This window comes from Cryptotermes secundus, unplaced genomic scaffold (assembly GCF_002891405.2).
Source record: "Cryptotermes secundus unplaced genomic scaffold, Csec_1.0 scaffold1924, whole genome shotgun sequence".
Classification (NCBI taxonomy): domain Eukaryota; kingdom Metazoa; phylum Arthropoda; class Insecta; order Blattodea; family Kalotermitidae; genus Cryptotermes; species Cryptotermes secundus.
In genome coordinates, this window is record NW_019737430.1 from 57,831 (window position 1) to 79,386 (window position 21,556).

Consider the following 21,556-nt stretch of genomic DNA (forward strand, 5'->3'; position numbering starts at 1 on the left):
CTGGCAAGAGATCTCAGCAATTGAGATTCTTCAGCTTCTGTGCTCACATCATTACTGTCCAGCAAATATTCTGCAACTGAACTTTCTCACTCACCAACTGACTTCACTTCACTCAACTGAAGTGTCAAAGTCAAAGTCATGTTACGACTGATGGTCGGTCGGCCAGTTTGTCTTGGAATAAAGCACACATCTGGGGCTTACAACCAGATATTTATTGCCGTCAGACAACTATCGGTTTGTTAATGTTGCTTTTTCTGATGAGAGGACTGGTGTGCCATTTACAGTTCCTGCTGACCCTTGTCGGCGCAGTCATTCTCAGGTCCGAGTCCTGCAGGCCCATGACCATATTTTACTCTGATTCGAGACTCCCCCAACCTGGAGGGCCAGGTCCGCATATTTATATCCCCCAGGAACAGGGTGGCCCAGTTATACCCCCAGGCATTGGGTTCAACTGAACTGATCAACTTGTCTTCAAGATAACTTATTGGCATGGATGACCACATCGAGACACCACTCTTCTATTGTTGTGCGTGTTCATTTCTGCAGGAACTTGTTTACTGAGCCATTGCTTAGAAATAGGTTGAAAAACCTGTTGTTCTGTTGTTGTGGTTGTTACCTACCAACAGCCGCAGTTTACAGACTCATTGCTTAGCAGCAGGTCTGTACGCACAATATGAAATGAAATTAATATACATTTGAACTACAAAAAAAAGTGATTATTATCATTATTTATTCACATTCATATGATTTCAGGATAAATTCCTGGAGGAGTTTCATGAAGAAATCAGAAAACTTAAAGCTGTGATTGTGAAACATGAATGTCGCATTAGAGCCCTTGAGGCTCGCTTGAGTGCAGCACCCGCTCCAGGGAATGATGGGGGAGAGGAAGGACGAGTGGGAGATGGCCTTGGAGTAGGCCAACCACCCCGAGGAACGTTGGAGACCCTCAACAATACCCATACCTCTCCTCCTATGGCCCTATCCCAAGAATTAGCACCTGACGAAGTTTAATGTTAACCATCCTTAAACACTGGTCAGAAATCAGGTATCTTGATTGAATCTGGCCTGTTATGTCAATACCCAGGCAATATGTGGGAAGAAGCTTGATACTTTAATGTCCAAGAACATGTAAGTTCTGTGTTCATTTGTTATAGGACATTCAAATGTCATTTTATTGTTCTACCCAAAGTCCTGGTACTTTTACAGCATGGCTGTGCCAAGAAGGTTATTTCCTCCACATAATTATACTATGGAGGAAATTGTCCTTATTTCTCAGACTTAACTTGGAGGTGCTAAACATGCATCTTTCTTTTGCTCACTTCCGTGTTGCTAAACTCGGAAACTATTTAGTGCTGCTCACATGTTACCTAGTATTCAGATCAACTATGACTAAGGGCTTCCTAGTAAGACTGTTAGCATGTTGTGCTCTTAGAAGAACTATGGGATACCTCATAATAACTCTTCTTCATCTGTACATTTATAGTGTACAAAACATATGAGGTGATGGCACTGCATTCAAATTTTCATGTAATATGAGGATTTAATATGTTGTAAAAAAAGACTACAAAATTTGTTACGGTTAGTTTTTAACTATGGCAACTTTTATATGTTTGGATTTTAGATGTTCTGTAGAATACCTGCATTTTGTGGTTCTTAGAAGGTGCCTTATTTTCATAACTACTCCAGTCTCTGTACTTTGCTTTTGCCAGTAATTACTACAGCAGCTGCTGTTGGTTTAGGTTTCAGTATTTTCATTATACAGCAGTTCAGTTTACAAGACACTGCACAGTTAAATATAAACACTGTATAACATACTATATATAATCCCAATGGAGAAAATGCAGGTGGTTTAACATGCTGCCATCACTTCGTATACAAAATACAGATATAAGGGGCTCTAAAATTCATCATGGTTGATATGACCAACTCAGTAGCAGCATAAATCATGGGCTGTATTATTTCATAACGTTTGTTCAGATTTCAAGTAAGAATTGTTATTGTAGTGTTTGAGAGGTCAACCTTCCACATTGCAGGAATGGAAAGGGATAATATTACAGCAGGGTCTAACTCCTCCAATTAAGCACCAGGTTGACTTAAAAAGCATGGTTTGTGTATGTCAGTTACTTCCTTTAGCTATTTGATTTTGCTATCCAAAATTCTTAGACCAGTTCCAAATTGGACTTCTTCAGAAACATGTTTATCTTATCTTGTGTGATCAGGGAACACTATTTCAGTTCTTATCTGTATGAAGCAGAAAAATCATGCATGTCATTCATTAGGAGAAACCTGAAAATAGACATCCATTTTTCATGCTTCAAAGGGTCATATCAGAAAATCTTTTCAGTTCAGATATTTCATTACTGTGAATAACCAATTGCTAATGATATTTTTATACACATGATGCCTTCATTGTTACATTGTATTATAACCTGTTAGAAATATGCTACTATATTGTATAGATTCCTTTCAGAGGAATCATTGTATCCATTATTATGGCTGCATCAGCACTCTTATCATGTACATATTAAAGTGATGCTACTATGTTACTGTTATTAAGTGAGCCATTAAATAAGAGGGACTTAACTGAATTAAACAAGGTAAGAATTCATGTCAAGTCTGTTGTGTCAAAGACACCCAATGATTTGGCCCTTTTTGTGGTGTTATTTAACAAGATCTCTTTTTAATACACAAAGCTGACTGATAGCTTGATTTTGTGTGCACATTTTATACATGATGCAAAATGTTGCTTTCTGATATAATGCATAGTTTAACAGGGATAGAATTTAGTGAAGTTTTGCTATCAGTTGCAGGCACAACAGAGAACTACTGACGCCACAGCTGTGGCATTATAAAATACTGCATTGTTAGTTTGTTACCAACTTTATTGTTGTGTCCAGCATTAGTTGACAAAGGTACCCTTAAAGTATTCAGATTTAAATTGGAAACATAATAGCTGTTTTATAGAAGATTTCAGGCTTTCACAACAGTTCAGCACTAATGTGGGTTCTGCTTCTATATGATGACACTGTAAAAGTAGGCTGTATTGCTGACATTTTAGAGATCCTTACTGTTGGCAGTATCCAGCGGCCCCTTCCGAAATAGTGCAGACACATGGGCAAGCTGAGCCTACTCTATTTGATTTGTTGAGTGACAGGCAGTGGAAAGTAGGTCAGGAAAAAATAGCTTCACAGTGCAGAGTCTCTTCCCTATCCTGACAAATTTTAATCCAGTCCACAATCCAAAATCAAGTATCTTTAAGATCCATTTCAATATTATCTTCCCATATAGGACTAGGTCTTCCAAGTGGCCTGTTCCCCTCAGTATCATGATCAACATTTTATATGCATTTCTCATGTCAGCCATGCATACTGCATGCCATGCCAATCTAATCCCTCTGGATAATTCCTCCATATTTCATGGCACCCAGTGATTCATTACCTACCACAGGCCCTTAGCCTGGGCCAGATAAAGCCAGTCTACACATTTCCACCCTGTTTCTTCAACATCCATTTTAATGTAAACCTCTGATCTATGCTTGGGTCTTCAGTAGGTCTCTTCCGTTCAGTCTGTATTCATTTATGGTTTCAAATGTGTTACATGCCCTAACTGTCTCATCCATCTTTATCTGATCATCCTAATTATGTTTCTTGAAAAGTGCAGATTATGAAACTCTTCATTATATAGTTTTATCCAGCCTCTTGTCTCTTCTTTCTTAGGTCCAAGTATTCTTAAACATCCTCATTCTGTGTTCCTTCCCTAACGTAAAAGATTATGTTTCACAACTTTACAAAATACAGGGAGAATTGAAGTTTTTATATATTTTAATCCTTACATTTTTAGATAGCAGAACAGAAAACAAAGATACTAAACTGATGGGCATCAGGTATTCCTTAAATCTACTCATAATTTCTTTCTAAATAATTTAATTCCTTATTGCCATTCCAAAATACACCTTTAATGGCTGGACTCACTCCAAAGGAAGATGAAATAACTAAGATGTCTGGAATGACGGGAAAGCAGTAATAGAAAAGAAGGTAAAGGGGGTAGGCTTAGGAGGTTTTAGATTGCCCTAGAAAGGGGTGGATCATTTTTAGACCCCCACTTCCTCTTCCACTTTTGTTTTCTTGTTGGCTGCACTGTTCCAGACATGCTACCCATTTATCTCATGATGTCAAATGGGGCAGTTCACACCAGCCTATGAGAAACTGAGGATGACAGTTTCTCTGCTTCTGTGTAGTGCCATCAGTCAGAAACAAGATTCATACAGTAGCTGTACTGTGAAACTGGTTTTCATATAGACATTGTGTTACAAACTTTAGCGCTAAAGCGTAAATAATACAGAATTACTATAGACTTCTAACAATGGCTATGTTACCATCACACTTTTGTAGGCTATATTATATAAAATACCACTGTATGACGTTGTTTAGGACAAGTTATTTTAGGTTTGGAAGGTATAGTCATCAAGTGATGGTCTTTGTTACATTTAGGCGAGGCACCATCTGCATGACTGCAAACAGCTATGTGTGGAAAGCTAGTCGTTTAGTTAAGCATACTGATGAAATTTAATGTGTTACTCTTCAGGTGCTCAGTGCTGCATTATGCTTGTAACTATTTTGTTAAACTGACTAGTAAATAGTGATGTCCCCACTAATGTTTTATAACAAAATGTCCTTGAATATCAACCAGTCTTAGGTCTGTGATGATTCATAATCTTATTGTGTGGACAAAACAGTTTGCTTAAGCGCACAAGAGATTGAGTTATATGATAAATTTGTTTTAAAATTTCTTGTATAAAATGTAAAGAATAACTCTGACATATTTTCTAAGTGTAATTGTGTATAAGTTACTATGCTGCCTATACCAAAACAATCTGGTCAACTCTTGTGGAGTCCATGACATGCATTGTCACTCAATCAAAAATCTTAAGAGAGACAATGAGAAATGTTCACTGCAAGTCTATACGGATTTTATGAAACGTACGTGATTGTAATTTAATTAATTTATATATATATATATCTTAGTGTTTCTTTTAATATATGATTGAAACAAAAACTGTTATGTTAAAAATACTAACTTTTTATAACTAATTTTTGTCATTTGTTTATATTGATATTTTGTTGTGAACATCAACTGGAAAACCTCGTAGGAAACAGTGAAACACATATTGAAAGAAAAGCTCAATGCATTTTATTATTAATTGTGCACCCTCATAATTAGTCCCTCTTTCAGAGCATTCTCCAGAACTGTGCAAAATATTTCAAGTACAAAATGTCAATACTTACAAGTGTATTTTAATTAAAGGTGCCTTGATTTAGGGTGATAAAATACATGGGATATATAATATGTACAGTTTACATTTAAATTCAGTTTTGGATTTAAATTAATTGTACTTAAATATTCTGTCCTCCCTATGTGATTTAGTGCACTCAGTCTTTGTTGTATATTTTTCCTTGTATCTAAACAAATAAATCCAAGATCTCTGTACATATTTATGCATGACTGTTAAATTTATAGCCCTTCCATTGATATATCCCAGATCAGGTTTTGCTTTTACCATCTGTAGGTTTTTGTGATGGCCGTTTTGATTTTGGTCTGGCATCTGTCCGTGATATTCTTTCCTTCCCGTGGCAATTGCTGATATCCTTTAGCAAGGAATGCAGAGAACTTGGATGAATATTCATTCCCAGCATTTCTATCAGAATACTGAAATATTTAAAACAACTTTCATCATTATCATGTTTGTGTGTGTGATTTTTAATTTATCATACATACAACATGCTTCTTTCTCTTGTTATTTTGGCTACAACAGAGCACTTGTCTGGTATAATTTTATAGTTGGTGGAACTGTCATTCAAAGAAGAAAGCCACATCACTCTAATTGCACACACACACACACACACACACACACAAAGAAAAATTACCACTTTAAAGTAACTTGCTCTTCATTCTTTAAGAGGTATTTTTGCATTTCTAGTATTAAGTATGGAGTTGAGCCCTTCTTGAGAAGCCGCCAATTGTGCAGCTACTCATGAACTTCCCAGCATTTTATGGATCCCGAAGGTTCATTACCGTGTTCACAGGAGCCCTCCGCTGGTCCCTATCCTGAGCCAGATCAATCGACTCCAGCCCATCCCATCCCTCTAAGATCCATTTTATTATTATCCACCCACCTATGTCTTGGTCTTCCTAGTAGTCTCTTTCCTTCTGGCTTTACCATGCCATTTCCTAGCAACATATGGTCAGTTTGGTTGTGTGTTATCCCATCAGGATGTGTCCAAATAGATTTATGAATGTTACAATGTGGGAACATTGTACTTTTGACAGTAAGATTTTTGGGTGTGGCAAAGTTTACTACTCTAACTCCATTATCATTACTAATTTTGTGTAAACTCTCATTCCCAATTTTTGGTTTAGATCTTGTTACAGGTGGTTTTTTAAATCTTTCAGATACTCTCACTTTATTTAACATTAATTCTGTTGACCATACACTGTCAGAGACCTCAGTTTCCATCAAAGAAATGGGATGCTTATTGTCCTTAGTCCATGGTAGCATAAAGATATTATCCTGTCTATTTAGCTGTTCAGTTATATATATATTCAAATGCATCCCATGATGGGTAATTTTTTTTTATCCAAATATAGGTTAAGCAATTTTATGTGCAACATAATATTGGTCATTTTGCCTAATTTTCTGTTAAAAGTCTTAATTTAATTGTTAATACAAGAAGACTTTTCCAGATCATGTCTATGCAGAGCAGGAACAAGTATAATATTAGTATGTTGGTGCTGTAGGGCAAAATTTGTGACAAGTTTTAAACCTTTGTGGAGGACTCATTTTTATTAATATTGTTTGATCCACCCCCAGATGACAACATGATCCTTACAATTGAATCCACTGATTTCCTTGTTGGCGGCTTGTGTTAAATTCAGGAGTCCTGCACCAAGCATCACATTCCCATAACCTCAAAATATTTACCGCATTCTTGTAACAAGTTTGCAGTACATCCTCTTGCATGGCTATCACAAAATATCATGACTATATTAGCTGCAGATAGAGTCTTTGTCTGTAATTGCTTAACCTTTAGTTTTCATTTGATGTTATGTTAATAAGGTGCTAAGTTTTCTTCTTTTAGGTTCTCTAAAACTGCATAATGATTTACCACTGTTGGAATCTTAAATTCTGTATGTGAATATGGTCAATTTTTGCATGTCTTTTATACTGAGAAACAATTTTCCAGTCTGATAAATAAGATGCATCACTATTTGCATTAGTCACTGTATTTATCTTTTTAACAGGTGTATACTCAATATTGTCTACCCTATAGAATAATTGCTCTTGAGCTTTTAAAAATTTCACTATTTCCACCACCAATTTCAATTCACTTACAGCCCTCTGCAATTTGTCATTTAATTTTACACAGCACAAGCATGGTGAATTAACATTTTCCTTAAAGTTTTCCATATTTCTTACAGCGTACTTGCACTTAACACTCCCAGCGGCTGCCATGATAGCTATCAAGTAATGGGATCCATCAGAAATTGATCCACTTCTTTGCATCTCTACAGATTTTCTGATTTAAATAAGGCAACAATACGTTAATAAATCATACAGGCCATAGTGACTTGAGGCACCATCAGAAACAATATATAATGTATAGTTGGACAGGTAGTGTTTGTCTAATTTTTGTATTAGGTTTGAAAGATTGGTAGGTTAGAATTCTTTGGTACTTTTTCCCCTTACGACTGATGCATGATCCTGATAAGTGGTTACTTTCGGAATCTCATCTACTACCGTGATCTAAATCTCACAGATTACATACAAGAAACTGAATTTTCTAACACCGCTAATGTATGTCAAAAGTCTGGATACAAAACACACATTTCGAAGTCCACAGAGTACTAACCTTAGAATTTGCGGTTTCACCGATAATCCGGCGAGATCGGCAAGTTTCATCAAATCCACGTGATGTGGATCGACAGAAGAATTTCCACTGCATTTTGGGTACTGCATATCGTTTATGAATGACTAAAATTGATCTGAAATGGGTAACACAATAACACCAGCCACCTACTGACTACAACTCATTCTTCCTCAACGGTCACAACCGTCACAACCGTCACAACTCTTCGACCGGTAGCGAGTCTGGCTAGCGGGGCCACAATGCGTGCGCCGGAAGAGTAGGCTGTCGACAGCGCGAGCAGTGGCAGAGTCGGTGCCGTCGGTGCAGTCGGTGCGGTGATTGTAGTTTGTAGTGGCTCTGGCAGTATATCCACACCTGCTGGCGTGTTCGAGGCCTGCAGCTTCATACTTATGCCGCTAGGCGGCGCGCGGACTAGTTGGCGATGGAGCTGCGATTGTGGGCACTGATTGAATAACGCTTGTGTTAGTGTCTAGAGCGTCTAGAGAGCCAGGCTGCAAAATGCGATGTATAAATGTCGCCACGTCCCGTTACGTTGTGGGAGGTGGGGGTTGTCTGTTGTCGGTTAGACTGGCGAAGTTGTGTGATAGAATGTGGGAGGTCCCCACACCTGAAACATTTGCAGTTAGGACCATTCGTGGAAACAGAAAATTCCTACTATAGGCATTCCGGAACAAATTTCTAATTGTAAAGAAAAATTTCAGAGCTGGTTCAGTTTTCAAATTAGCTGTGGGAGAAAAAGTTTAAACATGCCCCAGTTCTGTTGTTCTCCACGCAGTGTAGAGAGAACTTTGAACGAATATGGGTTAGATAAGGCCAGGAAAGAAATACCGCAAAGCCTACTATAGTTCAATATTATAATAATCTTATAGTGGAATTTACAAGTCAAATATGATGTTATGTACATACGTGTATACTGATGAAAAGAGAACTGCAAAATATCGGGAATAGAAACGCTTCAGCGTATTTCCGCGAATGGCCCTAATTTATTACATAATTTATAAAGAAAATATTTTACGAAATATCAAACTAATGATATTACAAATTTTGTGGTATATATTATTAAAGCATGGATTAATGAATAGCTGCAGGAAACAGCTATGGAACCCGACCATTAAAAAGCAGGGGATAATGGCAATGAACAAGGTATCTCAGAACATTACCGGAAACTATCAGAAAGACTGTTATGTTTTTAGTAATAGAACTAAACTTGATGACGGGAAATGATCAAGAAGTGTGTGCTAAATACAGGGTTATTCATAAGTCCGTGAAACATTTTAAAAATTCACAACAAATGAACTATGCATCGGATCATGGTAATACTTACGCCGATAGAGAATTAATCTACCCACGTATTTTTAAAAATCTCAATTGCCTTCTAATCTCAGGGATCTTCACAACCGTACCACCGCTGTTGTGGCTCTGATCAATCGTGATATGCTGACACGAGTGTGGGAGGAAATGGATTATCGCATATATGTCTGCCGTATCAGCAAAGCTGGACACATTGAGCACCAGTGAACTACGTAAAAAAGAAAGAAAAAAAAAAAAACTTCGTGAGTTTATCTCTATTTCAGCATAATATAATTTGGTATCCGTTGCGTAATTTATTTATTGTAAATTTTCAAAATGTTTCACGGACTTATGAATAACCTTGTATTAGAGAGATTTCACGGGCCGTGGTTCCAAGAGCATAAGTTCTATGCGACATTCTTAGAACAGAAGGGATGCAGTGGAACACAATATATTTATTAGAAATTACACATTTAATAAGTTGTATATAATTTTACCATCCACAACGCGTTTTTACTAACTCTATTCAAAACAAAATTCAATATGCAAACATAAAGTTCAACTTAAAAATGTTTAAAATTGAGAAAAACATTTATATTCATATACAAAATTCAGACTTACACGTATATGAAAATCGATAAGCTCAGTCTTGTAACATATTTCATTACTGAATAATACTTATTTTAGTTTTGCGCTGACTTCACTGTGTATTGTTTTACTATAAACAAATATTTCTAGCACATCTTTACCTTATATTCATACTGTCAAGACTTCCTAAACTTCCCTAACTGAATCCATTTAATATCACCATCTGCAACATTGCCGTATGATAGGGCTCTAGCCTTTTGGTTTCAATCAGAATTCCCTGGCCAGCTCTCTTCTTACGCTGTCCTTCAGGTGCTCGATTCGAGATTGAATAATGTTTTCTGTTCTCTCATTGTCATCTATCTCATTTTCAGAATACCTAGAGCTGCTACCACGTCTGTAACTTCTTGCATCATTATTTATCCTTGCAGAATACGGTACTTGGTTCTCTTCATCACCATCTTCACCATCTTCATTATGCATGGGTATATAATGATCTGATTCTTCTTCTTCTTCAGCGTCTTGTCGCCTCATTTTGTAGGTAAGAGTATCTTCTTCAGAATTCAGTGGATTGTAAGTCTTTTTCTCATTTCGTGATTTGTAATCGCCAACAATTTTATGACCACGAATAGGTTTCCATTTTGATGGATTCCCTTCCCCTTTATATGTAATTTCTTTCTGGTTGGGAACGTTTCTTTCTACTTTCAAGGCGTTAGTAGAGTGAAATGGGGCCTTTCTTATTCTTGAATGTGATCTAGCACCAAGAATTCCTAGTCTATTTATAGGTTCTTGTAACTTCTGGGATGTGCCAGAAGGAAACTGAGTACGATAAGAGGGATTAGGATCTTGTTTTTGTTTACTCTCTGGATATTTTTTTGGCACTTTTTTTTGCCAAGGTATTTTATAAAGCGACGAAGCTGGGATTTCCTCTGGATTCTCTAACTCTTCTTCTCGTTCAGCAACTGCAGATTCTGACTTCAAATGACCATACTGTTCATTAGGTGTGTATTCATTATTCATCTGTTTAACGCCAACTTGCCTTCTAACTTCATATTCATGCCCAGAATGATCTGCATGGGATCGATAAGATGCTGGTGCCCTAAGAAGAGAAACAGCATGATCACATATGTATACTTATATTTTTCCTGATTAATACACAGTGTGACAATTAAGTTCCAGAACTGATGCTATTACAGTAATACTACTAATGCCACTTCTCGTGGATGAACGGGACTAGGTAGAGAGAATGTTCTATATACGATGTGCGAGTTTCAACTTGTTTGGTTGATGCCTATGAAGATTACAATTGTTTTGTTAAAGTTAGTCTTTTCGTCTTGTCAAAAGTTTTTAAGTGGAACAAAGAATATTGATTTTGTTTTGTGTAAAATTAAAGAAAGCAGGTAATGCAGCGTTTGAAATGTTGAAAAGTGCGTACGGTGAAGAATGTTTATAGAAAGCGTGTGTGATTGATTGCTATAAAGCGTTCAAAGAAGTGTGAGAGTCGTTATATGACCATGAACGGAAAGGCCGTCCTTCAAATTCTAGAACAGAAGAATCGACGGCAGTTATTCAAAAGCGTTTGGCCGAAGATTGAACTTTAAGTGTTTTTATGTTAAAAGAAATGTCAGGGATCAATGAAGAGACAGTACATAAGATATTAGTCGAATATTTGATAAAGAAAAAATGTGTGCTCATTTTGTTCCTCGTCGTTAACGCTGGATCGAAAACATCAATACGGAAAGAAGCGTTTTCTCGGCATTTGATTAGTTGTACGTATAAGCGATGTAAACTTCGGGCGGAGGCGGGCGGGGAATATATTGAGTAATGGTGTTAATGATTATTTATCTTTTTGTGTGGTTTCTTATGGCCTCAGTTCGGGAACTTAACTGTCACACTGTGTAGCTGTTGAGGGAACAGTAGCAATGAGGTGATAATAGTAAAGTGTGGTCAAACATACGGTCAGAATTATTTATCTAAACTTAAAAAGTACTTTCCTATGGAATGTGGGGCAGAGTTGACTTGCAGTTGTGTATCAACATTTTGGAGGAAGATGCTATCTCCATCTTTTACACCGAAGGGACAGTGTGACATCCCGAAAGACCATATCTTGATGCTCAACACTGTGAAACCTCAGCTCTAATAATGCAAAAATATTTGCATCTTTGCTTAGAAATAATTTATCATAATATGCCAGATCGGTAAAATCATATATTTTAGATTTTTCAGTGCTTTGATTGTTATTTATTATTTATTTATTTATTTTTTTTTGCGTCTACGAGGGTAATTATTGCAGATACATGGGACATGGTGACCGCACCGTTTCCAAAGGTTCCTGTATTGTTTCGTGCGTACCCATTGCCGCGGAAAAGTTTTTACCGTGCCGTTACCTAGGAACGGCTGCCTCCGGGGTTCAGGCGTCATGTTACAAGATTAATACTTCTATTTTTAAGAGTCTGAACTTTTCTGAATATATAATATTTGAAGAGTGGCATTAGAAGAGGTCATATTAAGAATGTAAGCAAGATTTTGTTTAAATTTATAAGGTTTCTTACAGCAGTGATTGTCCAATTAGATTGTGTACTTCTTGGTTGTAATAGCATGTAGTCCTTGAAGCGGAAGAACACGGGCCTTTGTCATTAAGATTGAAGTGCCTACATAGCCTGAACTCATCCCTAACCCTAATCAGTATTCAAACATAATGATGGAAGCAGCGTGGTCCTCCGAAAGGTTGGCATCTACTTCCAAGAGCACGCGATGACACAATTCACAGGCAGAAATTTAATTACAGCTCATACTAGTAGTTATTGGTGCGGTGAAGCGCATTTAAATTGAAAACTTCAGGTACAGAGATACATTTCTTTGCCTCTGCAATGATGTTTTTATGAGTGATATTCCATAACACCTTTATGTAATAGGTGCTACTTTTTTCCCTTGTACGCATTATTTTCAATGTCAAAGTAAAGTTATTTCCTATTTTAAAACGCAGTCATTATATTCTTAAAATCCGTTATATATCTCTATTTATGAATATATCGATAAGTTTGTTACAATTTTGAAATGCTATCATTTGTGTTCAGTTATTTTCGGCAAAAATAGCAAGAAACAGAAGTTTTGGGAAGAACTAATAGTCTGTTTTATTGATAGGACACGGTCCGTATAGAATACACGGATCCAAAAAATATTCTATAGTTGTGTGTATTGTTGCCGAGGGAACATGTTTACTGAGCCATAGCCTAGAAACGATAAGGGGAATGCAAATACAGACACAAAGACAGCAAGATGATCTCATAAACATACTATTGATTGCTTAAAGTACAAAATCTAGGCTAAAAGTTGTATTACTCTAGGGAAGATAATCAAGAATAACGCCGTATGATCATGATTTTCAGACAAATGAACACATGATATGACATAATAATACATGATGTTGCCCCACTTGGCTGAACTTAACTATGAGCAACGTAAAAGATAAGCACGAGTATAAAGCGGAAATATTTCCAACATTACTTTCTTGCCTAAAAAGAATATATTCATTTTCATTCTTAAAAATGCAGCAGGAATTTGATCACATAACGACCGTCTTACTTCATAATTACGACAAATATAATGTCTTGTACCGACTTCATTTGCACTTTAGGAAATGATTTAAGAGCAACTTTAGATAAAACTTAATGCATCCAGCAGCGTGCATTCCATAAGCTTGTAACTTGTATGTATTATCATTATTCTTAAAACAAACAGTTATTAATAATAATCAATTTAGGAAGCAAATATAAAACTAATCGAATGATTTTGTTTAAATTCTTATCTTTACCTGTTTTCTTTTCGACTCCAATTGGTGATATGGCGCGATTCAGCAAGTTGCTGCTGCAAACACACCAAAACTCCGAATAAAATACACACAAGAGCTTTATTCATAATGATGATGCAAAATGATAATTATCAGTCCTATCACGTGTTATCACGTTCTAGCAATGATTATTCCTTTTGCTGCTTCTGCTGTTATCCGTTCACTTGAATCTGAACCTAGCGTTCTCTGCACTCTCAAAGTTCGACTCTAAATATCAAGAAGTACTCAGTCTGTAGACAATTATATTGTTCTGAACTCACGAAAGACACAAAACCTCTTTCATACTGAACACAACAAATAGCCAATTGTTTCGGTTGGTGATTATTAACTAGACGTTACTTGGTAACGAATCACAACAATGAAAGTTCACTAGTCGTCCTTATATACCGGCACATCCCTCATATCAATCACGGTATCGAGGAATTCGTTTATTGATGTGTGCGTAGTCATTTCCTTGACAACGTGTTTACTAAACTATTGCCTAGCAACGGACGTCTTTTCTGGATCCATTGTTACGACTTTAATGCGTCGGACATCTTTTCTGAAGCCATTGTTACGACTTTAATGCGTCATGTCAAAATATGCAAAAATCATAGAACAGTTTTACACATATCATTGCAGTGTAACAAGTATAATGGGAGAACATGACCGAATAGAAGATATTACGGAAAATCGACCATGCTAGAAAGGGACAAATTATGAATATAAAAGAGAACTTTTACATTTATTCGTAGAAACGCAATAACAAGAGATGAGCAAGAAGTGGATAAAAATAATTATAACACCCTCTTCGATGTAGCAACGTATACTGCGTAGAAACACATTCACCGTTATTTTCATTGTTAAAATTCGTTACCAGGTAACATCTAGTTAATACGTAGCAACCAAAACAATTGACTATCTGTTGTGATTACTATAAAACATGTTTTGTATTGAAACTGCAGAAACGATCTTTTTCAGAAGCTTGGCAGTATCCGTAAAACAAATAATGAACGGTAAGGAACAATTTCTGTGCAATTTTATTAACCAATATACATACTTTTTTCATTGGTTGCATCTTGTTGTATGTCTCAGATAATTATTAATTATCCGTATAATATGTAGGAACTATGCTACCGTCAACACAACAAATATTTCAGTATTACATTTAGATCTTTATTACTGCAACATGTTTCGACCATACATGACCATCATCAGGAAGGAATACGTATAGTTATTGAAATACCGATACGGATCCTTATTGGTGCAACGCGTCGTATTAAATATTAACATTAAACCTTTGCCTCAGATTAGTGTATAATTAAAATAGCAAATACATGATTAAGAATAAAAATAAAGATAGAATAAAGATTGTACATAAAATGTTGAAATATTATTAAAACATATTAAAGGTATGTTAAAAGTACACTAAAAGTATTAAAAATATATGTAGTGTTAGGGATCTGTATGCCAACTGAAATAATTTATTTTAAAGTGATATCCTGCTACAGTGTAGAATTGGGCGTGTATGTTGCATACGTCTTGTTGCAGAAATTCTAGGTAATAAGCCCGGCATATGAGGTCCAAAGACACATTTTCAATGATTTACAAGTTTGATGGTGTGTGGGTATTTGGTATGGTATTGCCACGCTATGTATCCTATATATAAAACTTGCAATGTGGCGTATGTTTCTTGTCTGGGCGTACACACGTTCGGTGTGTACGGTGTGTTCTACACTGTGCGGTACACTACATTAATGAATGCGAGCGATATGGCTAATTCACTTCCACTGTTTGGTGGATGACGCAATACTATAGGCAAGCTGGAAGCGTATCACGTGACGCACTGATATGACGTCCGCTGGAATGAAGCCGTAAGTAACAATGTGTAACAATGACGCCGTAAGTAACACTTAGCGTAACATTTGTGCAGCCTCTTACGTAATCGCTGATAACTCAAGATTTATGGTGTATCTTATATTACACGTTCTATATAAAAATGAAAGACTAAAGACTGCTCTATCCAAAAATTATGTTTATTTTATTCCCAAAATAAAATTGTAGATTGTTTAAACAATTACCCAAAACATGTAATAATTTTCCCAATTTGACAGACTTTCCAACCGCCTACCATGGCTAAATCGTAAGAGTTGGATCGGAACATATTGCAAGTGGAATAGGTCAATAAATACGATCTTCTCAAAAATGAAATACGCTTTGGTCCATTGCTTGCTGTTTAGGAGTTATAACAATACCATAGGGCAAGTACATCGAATTGCAGAGTTAATAAGAGGAGCTGTAGAAAAAAAAACATACTGCTTTTGCCGCATTCACAAGCATCGCACAAACGTCTGATAAATTATGGTACCCTTGCCACTTGTTCAAAGTAAGAATAATTCTCCCCCATACCTATTACAAAATATTATAATTACATCTCACTAATAGACTCTTTCAAATAAAATTAGAAACCAATTCAACACCTTAAGGAAAACTGAAGGACCTGTCCTATATATTTTATCTATACAAGCGACCTCCCGACATCAGACAGATCAACACCTGCTACCATCACTGATGGTTCAGAAATCTTAGCCACACATGAAGATCCAGTGAAAGCCACAATGCAACTCCAAACCACCATCAATAATAAAGACGATTGGGAGAAGAAATTGATAATTAAAATAAATTAAAGCAAATCCACTCACATTACTCTCACCCTACGCAACGAAATCTGTCCGTCAGTGAAAACGAGCATTGTTGATCTACCCAAGGAAAATAACGTGAAATGCGTGGACATAGATCTCAATAGAAGACTGGCATGGGTAAAGCACATCAGTACAAAGAGAAAGTTTAACTAAAAAGCGAAATTAGTGCACTGGCTACTCGGAAAATCAACGCTAAAAACATAAAGCTAACTCCTCCTGTGCCAAGCAGTACTGAAACTCATATGGACCTATGGAATTCAATTGTGGGGTGCAGCCTCAAATTCAAACATTGAAATTCTCTAGCGCTTTCGATTCAAGACTCTCCGGTTCCATTCTGAACGCACCTTGGTATATAAATAACCACAGGTTTCATGAAGGTCTACAAATCAACACAGTGCTCAGTGAAATAAAAAAGTGGAATACCAAATACTTGCCTACTTACTCTTACTCATGGAGCTGAGTCTTGGAGGAGCCTCCAATTCTACAGTTACTCCACAATTTCCCAGCATACCAAATACTTAACGAAGCTTAGGAAACCACACTAATGCACTAGCAATGAACCTACTAGGCAATAGCGAAACTACTCATAGACTGAAAATTTACATCGTCCAGACAGACCTGAGTAGAACCCCAATACAATAATTAAAATGAAACCTGAGTCTGTGTGTAACGTTTAGTTGGATTTTATCGTGTTTTGAATCCGAAAGGCTGCTTTTATTTACGTGTTTTTGAACAGTTTTGTTATTTGCCTTGCTTCATTTTCGCAATAAGCAAAGTGGCCCACTTTGTCTTGTGGTGCTTGGGGTCTGTGTAATTTTTGTTTTATTGGTCTTGGCAGCGGTTTTTCAATTAGATTTGCATTGTATTCGTTTTTCCTATGTTTCGATCCGTGCACAGGTGTTGGCTGCACTGCAGACAGGTGAACGTAAGTTCAAGGATCGTCTGCATGGGTAGGAATAAGTGTTATAGGTGTTATAGCGGAGGGCAGCAGTGTCTTGCTGTAGGTTCTGGTGGGAAGTGCGACACGAATATAGTATTTGTGAACTATAGCTGAGTGTAAAAAATCCAAGGAAGGGGTATGTAACGAAGAAACATGAGGTTGTGGGAGTGAATGTGAAGCAGTATCAGAGACACTTAGAACTGCCACTCTGTTGAGGTGTACCCATTCAACTGTAGGAAAATCACCCCAAGAAATGTCTGCTGCACAAATATTTATTGTGCAGCATTATAGCAGAATCAATAGTAAAGGAGAGTTCGACTTTTTTTGTCCATACCAGAGCCCTGTAAGAGAAGAATGTATTGCCTCAAAACCTATAAATAATTCATCAGTAAACATTAAAAGCATGGGGCATGTGCTAAATTTTGGGGTTACGTTAAATAAATTTAATGCAGGCATAGGCTAAACTTAGTTTCTTCGTTGGATTAAGAGACATATACAAAATGAATTACATCTTATATTAAAATTACATAAAAAAACAAACTCTTCGGCCTGTAGTCCGTAGGAGCACTATACCGACCGAGCGACCGCCGCTTGTCGGGGAAGTTAGTGCCAACTTTTGCGGGTAGAGGGTGTCAGGTGGTCAGCGCACCGGAACCCCACGGCCGTTAGTCTCGATTTTCTAGACCGGATTAAAATAGACATACCGTGATAATTCCTTGGAAAACGACATCAAATCAAAATCCATACTTATCAATTAGCAAATAACATACCATTATATCTGCAGATATCTAAGCACAATTTATCCACCAACGGAAATGAAATCAATCTGATTGGTGCAGTTAAATATCATGATACATAAAATGCGAGTGCATCTGAATATAGATGGCAGTAGTGATATGCGCAAGTGACGACTGCGCATGTTTCCATAGGTGCTATGTCAGTTGCAGCCGTTGCAGCAGTATCACGTTTTCGCGGGTTTCGCGACTTGTAGATTTGTAGATTAGAGGTGATTGTGGTGTTTGTCGGTGTTGTGTTGGTGGTATTGGTGGTAAAGGTCGTAAAGTCGTAAAGGCCGGTTGTAAATTTGTTCGGCGTTGTTTGTGTAGGTGTTCTGTGGTTATTGTAATTATATTGTAACTGCTGAAGTGGTATTTATTAAGCAGGGCGACCTGTATGATCCTGTGGACCTACTGCTGATTCTATAGTTTATAAAAGTGTTTTTCTAATTATGTACAAGAGAAAGCCCAGAACGCCTAGAAACACAACTCCGTCACATGTGACAACCTCCACTCCGAAATATCAATCTGGAAATGAAAATGACCGTGGACGGAACAGTTTACCATTACAGCTATCGTCAGTGACATCTTCACAACAAAGGAATGGAACTGATGATCATATTTCTAAAAATTTGAACCGTATTAGATGCTTTGGCTCATACTTTGAAGAAGTTGTGACAGAAGCAGGCTACATATTCCAGCAAGGAGAGAGCCCACATTTACTCTGTATGTATTATACTATACCTACTATACTATGGTATATGCTGTGCTATGCTATATTATACTATTGTTCGATTGCGGGCTAAAATCAAGGAGTTTGGTTGTATTATGTTATGGGGAAAACGGATCGGCTGTAGGTTACCTGTATGTTGATAATGAAAAGGACTGCGTGAAAATGGGAGGTTAAAGAGGCAAAAGGCACAGATTTTGATTACATGGTGTACAATAATGTAACCAAGTTAACCCAGTCTAACCTAAGGTTAGATGTTACATACCGGGGGGGGGGAGATTTTGCATTTGGAGCTAACCCCGCTTTTCTTTCCAATTTGGGGTTACCCAATAAAATGCCATGTGGAGGCAGATTAGAATATCTCCACCATAACCCTGCGAGTTGTAGAAGGCGACAAAGGGAACTTGATGTTGGGGGGTGGGGGCTAATAACTGGGCCACCCTGTGACTGGGTGACATAAATACAGAGACTTAATCCTCTAGGTTGGGTGTTTGATGCAAGGCCGATGACCTTATTCTGTGGAAAAAATTATTGTGAAATCTAAAGAAGTTAAAAACAGATGACAAATCTGGTAGAATCTTTTAAAGAAGGCCGTGGCTCTAAAAGGGCTGTTTTGCCTGTGATGATGATAATTAATAAAGCTGGATCAGTATTCATACCTATGAGGGTCATAATTCCTAGCACAAAGCTTATGGCTGTGACACAGTTCAAACCTTTTTGTCAGAATGTAATGCAGCAGTTGGTTTATGGGGAGCGGGAGCCACGCGTTAGTCGCCACTTGTAGTCAAAAAATCTCTCTTGGTCTCTGTGGGGTAAAGGTGGCCGCAGCGTCTCGCTGGTGAGGAGTTAAGGTGGGCATAGCTGCTCACAGAAAAGTTAAGGTAGACGCAGCTGCTTGCTGTGAATCGCTTTTTAGTGACTCAGAGGAGGCAGGCGATGATGTAGCCTCACCTTTGTAGTAGTTGTCTTGGGCACTACCCAATCGGGGAACATGAGACTATCAGAGGGCTGGTAAGTGGGCCTTAGTTCCAACAAGGCAACTAACAAAACCCACGAAAAACTTATAAACACTCACACTTTATTTAATTTGGTGTTGGCCCATTGAATGAGACTGTTTGGTACTGAAGACTTCTGTGATTGATGGTGTTCAGACTTCGTGTGAAGCCAGAGGTCTCTGTATACATAGGTTCCTCTGTACAATATGTCCCAGTGAGCCATCCTGTCTTCAGAGATATAGTTTCTGGTTCTGCTCAACTCCCATACTGAATTTGGTGTAGGGAGGGATGCTGTTAAGATATTAAACACTTCCACAAGCAGATCTTAACCCTCATCAGATGGGTCATCACCACAACATATTTTCTTTACAACAGTTTGTTCTGTGACCAAACAAATGGTATAGCCATGGGATTGCCCCTTTGTCTATAATGGACAACCTTCATGTGGAATAATCGTACAACAGGACTTCAGCTAGGCAGCCAAGAAGCTGTCAGGATAGTATATGTATATGCATGATACATTACCTGCTTCAGGGTTTCCTTTGACAAATTAACACCATCTGCCTTAACATGAAGTTCACTATGGATGTGGAGCAGAACAAGGCACTATCTTTCGTAGATGTCATGGTAAGCAGAAGAGAAAATGGCTTACTGGAAAATACTGTGTAGAGGAGACCCATGTATATAAATTTCTATTTTCTTGCAAAGTCTGAACACCATCTGTCACAGATGTAAGTTGTACTAAACACACTCATTCAGTGGGCCAAGACCATATGTGATCGTGATAGCCCAGACACAGACATCATCCACCTGAAATAGACCTTCAGGCATGATGGATACAGCAACCATGATGTCATGCATTCCCTTCTTCATAGAAGGAGAAGCCAGCAGGTTTAGGCGTAGAGATGATACCACATCAACAAGCTGTTTCCAACAAAATCAGTGGGCTTTTTACTAAATGCAACATTAAAACAATTCACATACCTGTGAAGAAAAATATCTGTATTCATAGATCTGTAAGAGACAAAACTAGGCATGAAGTCTAAGGTGTATATTGCATCTCATGCGGGTATGGCAAGGTGTATCTTCAACAGATGAATGGACATTGAGATCAGGTATAAGGAGCACATGATACACACATGCTTGAACTAGCCAGAGGAATTAATAGTGACAGAGCATAATATTGACTTTAGTAGCACCACCATACTAGATAAAGCAACAGGATAGATAGATTGCTTGATAAAGGCAGCTGTCAAGATAAGGCTTCACCCCAGAAACTTGAACAGGGATCAGGGTTTCCATCTCAGGTGGTCCTTGTGCCTGATGACTAACATGATCAAACATTGCAGAGAAAAGACCAAGCCAAGCAAACTTACGACTTTGCCCACTAACCACCCACTGGCTCGTGCTTAATTCAGTCATGGACTATGGGTTGATGTATAGATGGGATGATTTGCATACCCTTTTAACATCAAATGCAGAGGTGGTACCTTAAATATAATTTGTAATCAGCATATACTTCTGCTGTCCACAGAAGATTTTAGTCTGTAATAACTAGGGACTGGATTTTTATGCCCTAATAATCCCTTATATATGTATGCATTTATGCATGAAAAACTTCTGAAATATGCACTAAAATATGCACATAAAAATTTATACCAAATATTAAAATTGATTTTACATAATTTTAAGACCAACAGATCGGTATTTAAGTTCATTTTATGTAATCACTGAATGATTCACTTGCAATACAAAGCTATACTTAAATACAAATCATGCAACAA

The 21,556-nt window shown here is 37.4% G+C and overlaps 3 protein-coding genes and 1 long non-coding RNA gene across 9 annotated transcripts in view; 2 read left to right on the forward strand and 2 right to left on the reverse strand.

The window, feature by feature from the left end:
- Positions 1–5,330, forward strand: part of LOC111870451 (coronin-6) — a 40,976-nt gene extending 35,646 nt beyond the window's left edge. For both annotated transcript variants that reach the window (XM_033753851.1, XM_023862756.2), the window contains exon 9: positions 754–5,330. In XM_033753851.1, the coding sequence (XP_033609742.1) occupies positions 754–1,011 (258 nt within the window). In that variant the 3' untranslated portion in view covers positions 1,012–5,330. The remainder of the gene's footprint in view (positions 1–753) is intronic.
- LOC111870452 lies at positions 4,645–8,113 on the reverse strand. The gene is made up of 2 exons (XR_002843852.2): positions 7,908–8,113; positions 4,645–5,706 (listed from the first exon to the last, which is right to left on the reverse strand). It is a non-coding gene; the product is annotated as an uncharacterized LOC111870452 (long non-coding RNA).
- Positions 8,114–9,721: 1,608 nt separating this feature from the next.
- The window catches only part of LOC111870458, a 24,367-nt gene continuing 12,532 nt past the window's right edge, over positions 9,722–21,556 (reverse strand). Inside the window, exons 2-3 of the mRNA XM_023862765.2 lie at positions 13,615–13,667; positions 9,722–10,899 (exon numbers count right to left, since the gene is read on the reverse strand). Of these exons, the coding sequence (XP_023718533.2) occupies positions 10,071–10,820 (750 nt within the window). The 5' untranslated portion in view covers positions 10,821–10,899; positions 13,615–13,667 and the 3' untranslated portion in view covers positions 9,722–10,070. The remainder of the gene's footprint in view (positions 10,900–13,614; positions 13,668–21,556) is intronic.
- LOC111870453 (Fanconi anemia group D2 protein) overlaps positions 18,165–21,556 on the forward strand; it is a 96,774-nt gene continuing 93,382 nt past the window's right edge. For 4 of the 5 annotated variants that reach the window (XM_023862758.2, XM_023862759.2, XM_033753852.1 and 1 more), the window contains exon 1: positions 18,170–18,773. In XM_023862758.2, the coding sequence (XP_023718526.1) occupies positions 18,500–18,773 (274 nt within the window). In that variant the 5' untranslated portion in view covers positions 18,170–18,499. Of the gene's footprint in view, positions 18,774–21,556 lie in introns of all 5 variants that reach the window. The other variant, XM_023862760.2, reaches the window with a different exon arrangement.